Here is a 12,815-nt window from a genome sequence, read left to right on the forward strand (position 1 = left end):
GCTGAGTTTCTAGGGACACTATTAAGTACACATGACATTGGAGGTTTTGTGATAGCCCCTGAGTAAAGTAAAACTACTTGTGGCATGAAGGTGTTGAAAGGTGGTGTAAATTAAAGTAAAATTGTCTATTGCATTGAGTTTGCTGGAATATAATTGTTTCATCTGTTTTGTAAGGTGGAATGTTTCCATTAAAAATATGCTATGGAAAAGCCAGATGTCATTAATGATTATTTAGTTAATTAAATTACCTCTTTTCCCCACTTCATGAGATAACTGCTTGTGTTATTAACAAAAGGTGGCTGACTCATGGCCCAGTATGTGGTGTGATCCTTGCTCGGGATGGGACGCCAGCCTAGGGCAGCAGCTTGGGTTTGTGGTGGGCTTGCACAGGAGAAGCTGTTTATACCTCAGGAGAGTCCTGTTCTCCTGGTCACCCAATTAAATGCTGTACTGAGATATGGTTAGTGAGTCACTTTCACTGTTTCTTAGTGGCTGGGATTTGGTTTCTGCTTTTGCTGCTTACAGGATGAAATATCAATAGAAAGGCTTTTATGTGCCATTCTGTGTTATTGTTTAGAAATTCATTTGTGAAGAAGGAAGAGGCAGTCTCCAAATAACAGAAGATTCTGGCGGATTTCCATCTGCAGTGGAATTTTAGAACTTCTGAGCTCTCATTTCCTTTGGAAATATGAATCAGTGTGCATTGCCCTGAATACGAGCCCAAGACACATCTTTGTCTCTGACTGGTATACAAAAATAATAGCTGAATACAAAAATAATAGCAAGTATAAAAATTGGTAGAGTGGACCTGGTAGAAAACCAGTGTATGTTATTGTGAAAGCAAATTTGTGAGAATCTTCAAGAATTCAGTTTTGCTTCTCGTTTTGACTGTCACATTATGTAATTGTACTCTTTCACATACCCACAGAGTCTATATCTAATTAACTTTTGGGAAAACGGGGGGGGGGGGGGGGGGGGGCGGGCTAGAAGGGGAATTCTGGAATCTAACCTAAAATAATCTTATGAAATAAGATTAATGACATATCCAGTTGATGGTGTACAGTATTAAAATCTACCACATGGAAGTCTTGATTTATGGAAAACTGTTCAATAGTACAACATAAATCTTAGCTTAGGATGTGGAATTTAAAAATTCTATCTTTAAGCAGGTTAATCCTGAGGATGTGTTTTACTACAGCTTGGTAAATGACCTCCAGACTAATATATGTTTTCTTTAGAAAAGTTAACGCAGTAAAAAAGAAACATAGTGGTAAAATGATCACATCGGTAGACAGTTGGGCATGGTCTTTAGAAGTCTTTAATGCTTCTGGTTTTTTTTTTAAATGTTTCAGATCCTTTTTGAGAAATATAAAGGGCAAATGGCTGAGTGACCAGTACAAGGTATTTAAGGTGAGAGATGAACGAAATGTTCTCAGAAGACTTTGCATATGCCTGAATTTCAATAAGTGCTTTGCCAAATTGAGACCATAAAAGTTTAAGTTCTAGATTTTTTAATATTTGGGCAGGCAAAAGTGTCTCCCAGCATCCCATAAAAGGTCACTGTAGGGACAGAACAAGAATCTGGCTTTCCAGCTTTGTCTCCAGGCCAGCACATTTGCTCATCCCCTGTCAGTCCTGTGCCTGGCATGAAGTAGATATGAGGTCATCTTGTTCTATGGGTCCATCTTATTTAGCCACCATCCTTGTTCTGGAGTGACCTCAGCTAGCTAAATGCCAGTTCATCAGGTCTACACTAACAGATTCTGGTAGATGTCTCCTCAGTGGTGTTGGTTATCGATGCCACTTCATCAAGTGACTCTAACATCTCTTGTTCTGTTTCCTTTGACCCTGGTTTCATGTCGGTCTGTTCATTTCTCTCCGACAGAAAGCATCCCTTGGAACAGAAAGACTTTGCTGGTTTATTATTAACAGTGAAACTAATGACCGTTTGAATGCTTGGCTTTGTGACTTGAATTTTGTTTTGAATACATGTGTGTTTTAAAAAAAGAAAAGCAATGAAATCCAGGAAGATTTTAATGACACAAACCCATTATTAAATCCTGCATACCATCAAAAGAAAGGTGCTGCTTCTTCACTTCAACAGAAAAAGCTGCCAGGCCTGTCCATCTCATACGTTCAGCTTGGGACCCTTCTCAGCTGCCCATCTTCCAGGCCTCTGCCTCACCTCCTGCACCCCTGGCTGCTCGCCCCCATGCTAAGATCATTTGGTCAGCAGGTCCATGGACGGCTGCATGGCTGTGCTGGGCAAATGATGCCATGGACTGAGAAGCATGGAGTGGGAAAAGAAAGTGCCCTTGCACATAACAGAGCCCTGCTTTAAGGCGCAGCCATCTGAGCTGATGTGCTCTCTCCTGCGTTAGGAAATGCATCCCCGGAGAGGAGAGCTGTGCAGGAGCCCTGGGCTTCAATGTCCGGTCTGTAGAGAGAAGATTGAGTGGGTTGCAGGCATCTGCTGGGCACAGCCAGACGTCCCTCACAATACTGGCACCAGGACTGAGTCAAGGAATAAGTAAGTACCCTGAAAAAGTGGGAATCTGAAGCCCTCAGTAACACTCCTGGTAACACCTCTGCTCCAAGCATTTGATTTCATTTGAGTCAGTGAAACACCTAAGAGGATACGCTGATCAGCCTCTAAACCACCAGAGAGTCCCATGGCACCCGCTCCAGGGAAGGCTTATAGGGATAACCAGACACTGTTGGACTTGATGCATGTGGGATATGGAGAGGAATCCCGTGTGCACAGGTCTATTAAAAATGGCTGCACTCCTCTGGCATCTTGCTTGACATTGCAAAACTGTGTGTAAGTACCATGAGACACAGAATAACACCTGCATTGAGGGATTTAATACACCTATTGTCTGTGTAGCAATTTGTTTTCTCTACCGAATTGGCACTTAACTCGCACTTGCCCAGCCAACTCCATACGGCATCCACAGCAGAGATTTTTATGTACATTATTTTTTTTCTACAATTTCTCATCTCGCGATCATTGGCTACACTCATTCCCCCATACCCATTCCCAAGCTATTTGCTGCTCAGCCTTTCTCCTCCCCCTTGCACCACTCCCTGAAAATGCCATATGTGCTAGAAGGCTAAAGATTTAAAATCTTAAATCTCAGCAGCGTGAATTCCAAAATCATCAGCTTTAATGATTTGTACTTCAGTCTCCTTCTCTCACCTATCTGCCTACCGTGGCTGTTTTTGCCAGGTCTCCTCTCCTCTCGTGCTGCAGGGACTTGTAAAAAATGAAATGGATTGTATCTCTGTAGCTTTGAACGAACCTCTGGTTGTAGCATGACTGCTAAAACGATTAGAAGAGGTACATTGGCCTTAGGCTCCTCAGCGCACACTACAGGGAAGCTCCCCTCACCCACCTCAGTGCTCACAAGGCAGACCAGGGTACAAAACCTGTTTGAACAGCGGTATTTTAAGACATTGGCTGCATACCAATTACTGCTGAGTCCTATTCATTTTGCAGTACACTCTCTGCTGCTACGTAGGAGTAATCAAAGAAAGCCAAAAGCAAAGCAGAGATAACAATCTATCCTGGTGTGAGTATTAGAAGATGAAAGAGCTTTGTTATAAATGCCCCAATAACAAGTTTCACATTCCCATCCTTGCACCACCTGCATGGGAACCGTGCTAGCAAATGGCAGCACTTTGCACCTTCCAGATTTCGTCACTGATTTTCTGCAAATCAAGACCGCCTCTAGGGGACTGTCCACCAGGCAAATATCTCTAAGGATGACTAAAGAGAAGCACAAGCAGCATTACTCTTGTCCAGGTCTTGAAAAAAATCTCAGCACCATAACGTCTGCCCTTGTACAGAGGTGGGAAGACAGAAGGATTATAGCACAAGAGGGTTGGAGAGATGATGTCAAATTGTCAGGTGTAAACAAGAGATAAAAAGGAGGGCTGGTCTGCAACGTCTTATGTTTTCCTGGAATCCTGCAGATTGTAAAACAGTGTCAGAGTCTGTCCTTTGTAACCTGCCATCAGCTTCTCCTACAAAACTGGCAGCTGGCTGTGAAAGTCTCTACCCTCGGTGTTTTCCAGCTGGCCCTGTGCAGTCTAGTCCTGCAGTTCTTGGACTCCTTTTGTGTATCTTTGTGGCTGCAGATCCCCCAGTAGGCACACCTCTTTCCACTCTGCCCCATAGCTCTGGACTATTCTGGTTCAAGTAATTGGCCAGAGCCAGACAGTCTTCATAGTAAATAGCTGTAAATAGTGATTCATTGTGGTTTAGATTCATGAATTTTCAGAGCTTGTAGATTAAAATCTTGGAAACAAAGAGCTTGAAAAGAAAACAAAATTTGGCATTCCTTGTGAACCACTTCAAAATCTCTAACCTATGTTTCAGCTCTGAGATCCAAAAGTCCAGGTTCCATAGAGTTGTCCTGCCTCTTGAGGGACTCCTGGGCTCTGGATGCTTCCTCTGGAACCTACCATACCCATGAAAGCCCTGAGGTTTGCTCTACTGCAAAGCTGCTGCTGGAAAATCTTTTGGGTGCTTGGGATCTAGCCCCCTCCTTCAGTTCATATCTGTTCTGCCAGGGGCTGCTAGGTCAAACATGGTGCTCTGCTTTGTGAATGGCTCTGCTGCATATGAATCAATTCCCTCTCTTACTTGAAACCACCCTGATAAGACCTGTTATGTCTCAGATTAACCCCTACCTAGGCTGAACTGTTTAATTTACTTTCTTCTTTCACTTTTTTTTTTTTTTTGGGGGGGGGGGGCGGGAAGGGAGGGATGGGAGAGGGTGGGCAATAAAATACAATATGTAACAGATTCCAAAACCATTTGCTGTATATTGTCATGACATCATATGACCTCTAGTGCATTACCAGCTTCCTCTAGGGACCACACATGTATTTCAGGCTATCCTGTTTGAGTGCAGAGCAGAACTAGTCATCTAATGTAAGAACAGAGGACGTGAGCTTGGAAAGACTCTTGCTACAATGGAGAGACAAACTGTGAGAGCAGAAAACTTTTCATTGCCAAGATTTAACACCCTGTTTCTCTGCATACACAAAAGTGCTGGAATCAGCATTTCAATCAGTCCAAACAGTGACCCTTCTGCCTCCTGAGAAATGGAGAGTACTTTGGAATTAAGCCATAAAACTCTGAGAGGAATTCTGGCCATGACTCACGGCTACCATTCCCAAATTTGCACTATTGCTCCTAGTGTATATTTCTTTTTTATATTGATGCAACTTTGCCAATGTTGTTTTGACTTTGTTTTTCTGAATCAGCAAATGGCTACTTTACTCATTGGGCAGAAGAACATAACTGAGGGGTTAGCCTATCAAACACTAATCAACCCCACCTCCCTTCAGTTAGCATGTTTCCCAGAAGGATTTGCTTGCTGCAGAAAAGCTCTTAGGGACGGTTATCCTGTAGCCTCAATATCGGACCCCTGTGACTCTGTCCCTTTGACTACCTGGAGTATCCCTCAGCAGAGTCCTCTGTGGCTGGCCATTAGTCTGAAGAAAACCTCATCGATGAATTTCTCCCTTCCTGCTGATGGCTGCGGCCATTCCGCCCCCCGGCTGACGGCCTGGCCCTCTCCCCTTCTGACCTCCCAACAACGCGCTCTGCTGCTGCTTTGCCGTGGTTCCGGGTCCAGTTAAACCGCTCCTCTCCTGTGCCCGCTCACCCAGGGGAAGCCGGGCCCGAGGTACGCTGCCTTTCCAGGACGAGGGGGGGCTTGTTCCCGCCACCCGGGCGGCGCGGCCCCCGCCCCCGGGCACGGCCGGCGCTTCCCCGGGGCCGCGCCTGCAGCACCATGGAGAGAGGAGCGCGCTGCCTCCCCTGCCTCCCGCGGGCAGGAGCAGGCAGCCCAGCGGGCAGCGGGCAGCGAGCGGGAGGGGAGCGGGCAGGGGGCAAGCAGTGGATGGGGAGGGGGCAGGGGGCGGGCTGCGGGCAACGGGTAGGGTGTGGGCAGGGCGTGGGGATCTGGCAGGCAACGAGGAGCAGGTAGGCAATGGGGAGCAGGAACTCATTTTCAGGCTCCAGCCCTGACTCAGCCTGCCCCCGTGTAACCCCACTTGTGTACGGAGCAGTGGTGTGCGCCGCTTTAGCACTGAGTTCCCTCCTTACAGGCTCAGGAGAAGCCAGGACTTGGCTGACACGCAGCTATCTGGCTGGCTCGCTGTCAACTGGCAGCAAGCAAATGGCTAGCGTGTTTTCCCTGGCAGTAAGTCTCTGTCTAGCAAGGGAAACTCTCCTGTCAGTCCTTTCCTGCTCTAGGTTGAGCCTTCTGGGAAAGTTCACCCCAACGCACGGCTGGAATTCCTCTCCACGCCCAGATGAACTCGAACGGTGTTCAACTATGCGAGGCTGTTCTGGGTACAGGTGCTGCAATAGTTGTTGCCTTGTTTCAGCTTCCTTCCACCCTGTAGCTGCATCACAGTGGCAGCTTCATGAAACGGTCTGCCAACGTGACCTAGAGCGCCTGGGCAGTATCCTTTCCATATTGGCTACCATCAGGATAGCACTATTCGCCCCACCTGGCTCCATCAAAACAGGCACTGGCATGACTAAGAGATGCCAGCAGAAGATCTGAGGCTCAAACAAGCAAAGGTTCAAGGAAGCACAATTCTATGTTCTGGTTCACCTCCCTGAATGCACAGCAAGGAAAACCAGAGAGTGCAGGGGAGCCATGAGACAGTATCATAGGCTAAGCATGTCAGATGCTGAACTAATTGTTTGAAGAAGCCTAGCAGCCGCCCTGACAGACTAGGGAAGTGTCATAGGAAATGGATAGAGGCACAATTCAGTTTGTTAGTTACACTTCTGTATTTTATGTTGTCCTGGTTCTGGCAAGGATAGAGTTAATTTCCCAAGGAGCCAGGACAGGTGAGCCAAGCTGGCCAGGGGCTATTCCATACCATGTGACGTCATGCTCACCGTAAAAGGGGGCTAGGCGGGCAGGGGAGGGGCGGCGCGGTTTCCGCGCGGCTCCGGGACGGACTGAGTGTCTGGTCGGTCGGTCAGTCGTTGGTTCGGTAAAATCGTTCTCTGTTATCACCCATTGTTACTGTCTGTTACCAGCACTGTCGTTGATTGTTTTCCCCTCTCCCTTGCTGTCCCAGTAACCTGCCCTTATCCCAACCCTCGAGGCTTTGCCGTTGTTTTTCCGTTCTCCTCCCTTGTCCCGCCGGGGAAGGGGTGAGTGAGCGGCCGCGGGGCACTCAGCTGCCGGCTGGGCCTAAACCACGTCATATGTGAACAAAACAGCTCTCTGTAGCATTGCCAAAAGCAAAATACTTAAATAAAGTGTCTAAGCAGTGCTAGAAAACTAAAAGCTAGTTCTTGACAAATCTGGAGAATTTTGGGATTCTAAGAATTCAGGAAGATTGTGGCAGGTTTACCCTGGCTGGAGGCCAGGTGCCCCCCAAAGCCACTCTATCACTCCCCTCCGCAGCTGGACAGGGGAGAGAAAATATAACAAAAGGCTCCTGGGTCGAGATAAGGACAGGGAGAGATCATTCACCAATTACCATCACGGGCAAAATAGACTCGACTTGGGGAAAAATTAATTTACTTTTTTGCCAATCAAATCAGAGTAGGTTAATGAGAAAAAAAAAGCCAAATCTTTCCCCCTCCCCTCTTCCTGGGCTTAACTGGACTCCTGATTTTCTCTACCTCCTCCCCTTCAAGCAGCGCAGCAGGGTGGGCAGTTCATCATATGTTGACTCTGCCGCTCCATGAGACAGTCCTCCGTGTCAGTCCTTCCCACGGGCTGCAGTTCTTCACCAAGAAGGGTCCCTTCCATGGGGTGCAATCCTTTAGGAACAGACTGCTCCAGTGTGGGTCCCCCACGGGGTCACAAGTCCTGCCAGCAAACCTGCTCTGGCGTGGGCTCCCCTCTCCATGGGGCCACAGGTCCTGCCAGGAGCTTGCTCCAGTGTGGGCTTCCCACGGGGTCACAGCCTCCATCGGGGGCATCCACCTTCTCTTGTGTGAGGTCCTCCATGGGCTGCAGGGGAATCCCTGCTCTGGTGCCTGGAGCACCTCCTCCCCCTCCTTCTGCACTGACCTGGGTGTCTGCAAAGTTGTTCCTCTCACATTGTCTTATTCCTCTCTCCAGCTGCAATTGCTCCTGGTGACTTTTTTCCCCCCCTTTCTTAGATACGTTACCCCAGAGACACTACCACCATGGCTGATGGGCTCAGCCTTGGCCAGTGGTGGGTCCATCTTGGAGCCGGCTGGCATTGGCTCTTTTGGACATGGGAGAAGCTTCTGGCAGCTTCTCACAGAAGCCACCTCTGTAGCCCCCCGCTACAAAAACCTTGGCATGCAAACCCAATACAATGATAAACAGGAGATGAATGAGCAGAGAGGTAACTACTGCCTGTGGAGTACTGAGGAGTTAGCAGGAGACAAGGTGGGTGGAAACTCTGCTATAAAGAGTCAGTGTCTTTCTGGAGTCCATGACAGCTCTGACTCCAGTGGAGTCAGGAGCTTTATTTCCCAGGCTCACCCTATGAAGGTACTTCGTGGGTCTTTCTTACTGATATGGACCGAGAGGTTAATCATAGGTTAGTGGTTTTGTTAAACAATATTGTGTCTCTGCTAGTTTTAATTTCTGGCATTTCTGTGTGAATTTATGCCTGTGTGTAATGGTCCTTTGGTTTTGATCATAAAATTTCCATGAGTATATCTGGTGCACTGATAATCATAATCAAGTTAACTGAAGAGACAATGTTCCCAGACAATATTTAGCTTAAAGCTCACTGTATTTGTGTCAGATCTCATGAATCACTTTGTTGCATACTTCTCCCCAGGCAGTTGATTTAATAGAAGATATTAGTTCTTCCACAAACACTGCCTTAAATGTCTGTAGCTACAACACTATTACTATTTGTGCTACAGTAAATACGTTGTACTCCTCCAGGATCTTTCATCTGAATGTCTCAGTCACGGCGGCAGAGTACGCTGTGGCTGTACATGTGAATGTACGTATATACATTTGGCAACAGTCCAGCTAGCCTGGGTACTGTTAGCAGCGTGGTCACGCTGACCCAGACTCCCAGAAACATGAAACCCTGAAGATCTGGAGGTGGGCTGGGTCGCAGAAGCTGAGCTCTCGCTGCTTTGGCTGTGCTCCTATCAGCACAGCTAGACCTTTAGCTGAAAGTCAGTTCTGGTATATACCCACATAGTGCCAATGACCGCAGGGTAATCCTGCTCAGAGAAAGACCTCTGGAGTCTGGTTTTTGTTTACTGTGATTTAAATAGGGGAAAAAAAAAAATCTTAAAACTTTATAGAGCTAATGTAGAAGCCTCTCCAGAAGCCCCTCCTGCAAAATCCCCCCAAAAGTGCAATCAAAACTTTAATGATCAAACGTATCTGCTTTGGAGTAGAAGTGACATGTTATTTACTGCTAATACTTTTTTTGGAGGAACCTAAAGATGGGTAGGTAGGAATGGAGTGAGGAACTTGTGTAACAGAGTTATCTTTGGCTATAGGACAAATTGCAAATAGATTCCATAAAATCATTAATGTGCAGAAGAAAAAGTTATATTACCAACCCACCCTGACGTCAGTATGCCAATAATGATGATACATTGAAGCTCTGAGGATAGAGATAAGAGTTCATTACTTCTTTAGTCTAGGCATTTTTTTGTTTTACAATGTAGGACGGAGGGAGAGTGCAAAGCTCTCTCCCTGTTGAACTCTTGTTTTCCTTGGATTACCAGGAGTTTATGTTTAGCAGGTTTTCCAAACAAAATACCTCACTCTTTCCCAATAGTGTTTATGCTACATGTAACATTACCCTTTCTGGTGCGTGCACTGGCAGGTTAAAATTAGACTTCCTAAATGTCAGTACAGCAGCTTGCTACTCTCTCACTTGAACACGAGTGTGCTACTTAAATTTGTTGGGAATTTCTTTTCTATGTTACGCTAAACAGCAGATAAGCAAAATCTTACTCAGATGCTTAATATATATTTAAAGGATGCATATGTAACAATGTGTATTTTGTTTATTCAAGTTTCAATCTGCCAGTGATCAAAATAATAGAAATACAAAATGGCAAATAGGTTACAGCTGATTATTCTGAAAGCAGCTTTTGTACAACTAATAATAGCAATAATGGTAGTTTCTAGTTACTGAAGTACTTTACATTGCTTTAAACAAATCTGATCATACGTGCCTGAGAAGAAGAGAGGTTTTTTTTCTTTAAATCTGGGCAGAAATAATGCATAAATGGTGATTTGCAAAGATATAATACTCACTTTTAAAGTGTATGTGTGAGTTTCTATGCCTTTTAAATAATTTTTGATGAACACCTTTAAAAGAAGTAAAACTATTCTTATCCATTCACATCCCTCACGTGCGATTTGTGAGGGTTTGGAGCGAGACGTGGTAAAATGTGTACAAAAATAAAGCTGAGTTTTATCTCAAAGTGCTCTCTATGTGTAAGACTTGATCTGTATGTCCCAGCATGCAGTCTGATGTGGCAGGGGCATGAGAGGCAAGAAAAGGTACGGATCTGTAACATCCTCGCATTTCCATGCGTGTGCGAGGTGTGTGTATGACCCTGTTTATGCAGTACGGTAACAATCACACAACAGCACGTTTTATATCTCGCTCAGCCACTGGCTGTTTTTGTCTTATAATTGTGCTTCTTTCTGGTCTCATAAAAGCTTTGGAAGATTGGTTCTGTCTAGCTTGGATTTCTTTTCTGCTTCCCTAAAATACCGGTGTCTTAGGCCATTTTTTCCTATGCTACTTTTCTGACTCCATCTTGCTTGTGTGCTGCCCATATCCAGGAGAAAGCAGCCCCGCTCCCTCTGTCCTTGCCCTCGTGAGTGCTTATATAGAGTTTCACTCTATGTAAGAAAACACTATCTTGCCTACTGTCTCAAGGCTTAAAAACAAACGGAAAACAAACCCCTTTGTTTATTGCTTTACACACAGAGCAAAAACACATTGCATAGTAGACTTGTAGTTGGTCCCTGTCTCTGAGAAAACCCGTTCCTGATATAAGGCAACAAGCCCCCATTTGTTTTTAAGCTCTGATAGATGGCTTCCAAATCCAACATTTTCCATTAAAATGGACATTCTGAAACAGCACACCTTTGATCTTTAAAGTTAAAATATTAGCCTGTGATACAGCAAGTATATACACGCGCACTTAATTTCCAGCATGTGAATACTGGCATAGTATTTGTGGACACGGTTCTTTGCTATCCTTAGATACTAAAGAGAGTACCAATAGCTGTCACAGACCTTGCTATCTTTCCTCCTCTCCCCATCCAGCAAGCAGGATGCTTATTTTTGCATGGAAATTAGAGCTGGAAGACAGTTTAGTCCATCTCTCTGCTAACAGTGGTTTGTTACTGATAGTGTATTTACTGGAATTTTGTCCAGTATACTTATCGTATATTACCAACCACAGAGTAGAGCTTACTGTCTTTCTTGGAATACATATCATTCCCACAAAGTTGTTTCTGATATTCTGCCTACAATATCCTTTACTTATATTCATCACAATGCTTTAATCATAATCTCTTGCACAAGGCAAAATAATCTTTTTCTCCTCAGGCTCACATTTTGCAATACACATAGCTCTCCATATGTTCCAGTTAAATTACACTTACTTACCTTCTACTTTGAAGATAGTAAGGTGAGGTCTGCAGTGAAAAGCACCCAGTGCATTGCCGGCACAGTTCATCCAAAGACCCTGGAAAACCCAGGTTGCAGTGATAACAGATGATGCTCGACTAGTGACTTTCCACTCATTTGATGCAGTAGCAGCAATAGCAGCTCCTAGCCCACAGAAACAAATTATGAAAGCTATAATCTGTATTCCTAGCATGTTTCTCTGTAACCCGGGGACTTAGTAATGCTACTGCGTGGAGAGAAAAGTACTTTAGTCATGTGAGTAAGCAAAAAGGCATAACATAAGCAAATTATACTTGAACAAGTTCAGTAACACTTGCTACAGAAAGTTAATGTGGCTGAAAGAAATTGTCACGCTTGAGTGATTTAAGAAAGGCTCTAGGCATTACAAATGTTTAGAAAGAAAGACAAGGTACAACTTTATGGGAGCTAATTACTAGTACTTACTTGCTAATTTCTAATTGTAAAAATTAATTAAAATGTTTTAATATTTTTTTCAATTAAGGTATTCCAGTTAATGCTTAATTTTTAGTTAATTGGAAACTTACAACCATTGCATCTAACAAAATAAGTTCAGAGTCCAAACTGTACGGCTCTATTTAACAGATTACCATAACATTTTAGAAGGATCACATAACACTTGAAAGGCTGTGAAATTAATTCAGCCATAAGTAGCCACCATACAAGCAGCTCTAAATCAGCAGCATCTTGGAGGCAGTGTCTATGGATGTATTTGTAGAATAGTAAATCCAGAGCAACAACAGAAACAGCAAGTGGTCCCTGAGCAGTGATGCAGCTGCTGAGGTCAGTAGAATGAACATTATGTTCAGACTTCTTCTCTGGTCAGCATGGAAAATGTACTGTGTCTTACGGTATGTCTGCTCTGCACGATGAACATAGCACAGAAACATCTGTCCCACTACCGACTGAGCTCCTGCAACCTCAGGCCATGAAAAATCCTCAAAGAATGTCCCTGACGAAAGTAAAATGTCCTCCTTACAAGTTGAAGGCACTGACACTTAGCAGAGCTAATAAGGTTGGGTGCAGCACTACACTGAAACAGCTATTCTTCTTCCAGTTCCTCAATTCTGAATACAAGTGTGGGACCTACACACAATTTTGCAAACATATCTGGCCTCCAGTCTGTCAACGTGCCAACT

The 12,815-nt window shown here is 44.8% G+C and overlaps 1 protein-coding gene across 1 annotated transcript in view; it reads right to left on the minus strand.

Annotated features, from left to right (window-relative positions):
• Positions 1 to 11,916, minus strand: part of CLDN10 (claudin 10) — a 63,747-nt gene extending 51,831 nt beyond the window's left edge. The window contains exon 1 of the mRNA XM_075741414.1: positions 11,638 to 11,916. Within this exon, the coding sequence (XP_075597529.1) occupies positions 11,638 to 11,851 (214 nt within the window). The 5' untranslated portion in view covers positions 11,852 to 11,916. The remainder of the gene's footprint in view (positions 1 to 11,637) is intronic.
• Positions 11,917 to 12,815: the final 899 nt, after the last annotated feature.

The sequence above is a fragment of the Balearica regulorum genome, chromosome 1 (genome assembly GCF_011004875.1).
Source record: "Balearica regulorum gibbericeps isolate bBalReg1 chromosome 1, bBalReg1.pri, whole genome shotgun sequence".
NCBI classification, from domain to species: domain Eukaryota; kingdom Metazoa; phylum Chordata; class Aves; order Gruiformes; family Gruidae; genus Balearica; species Balearica regulorum.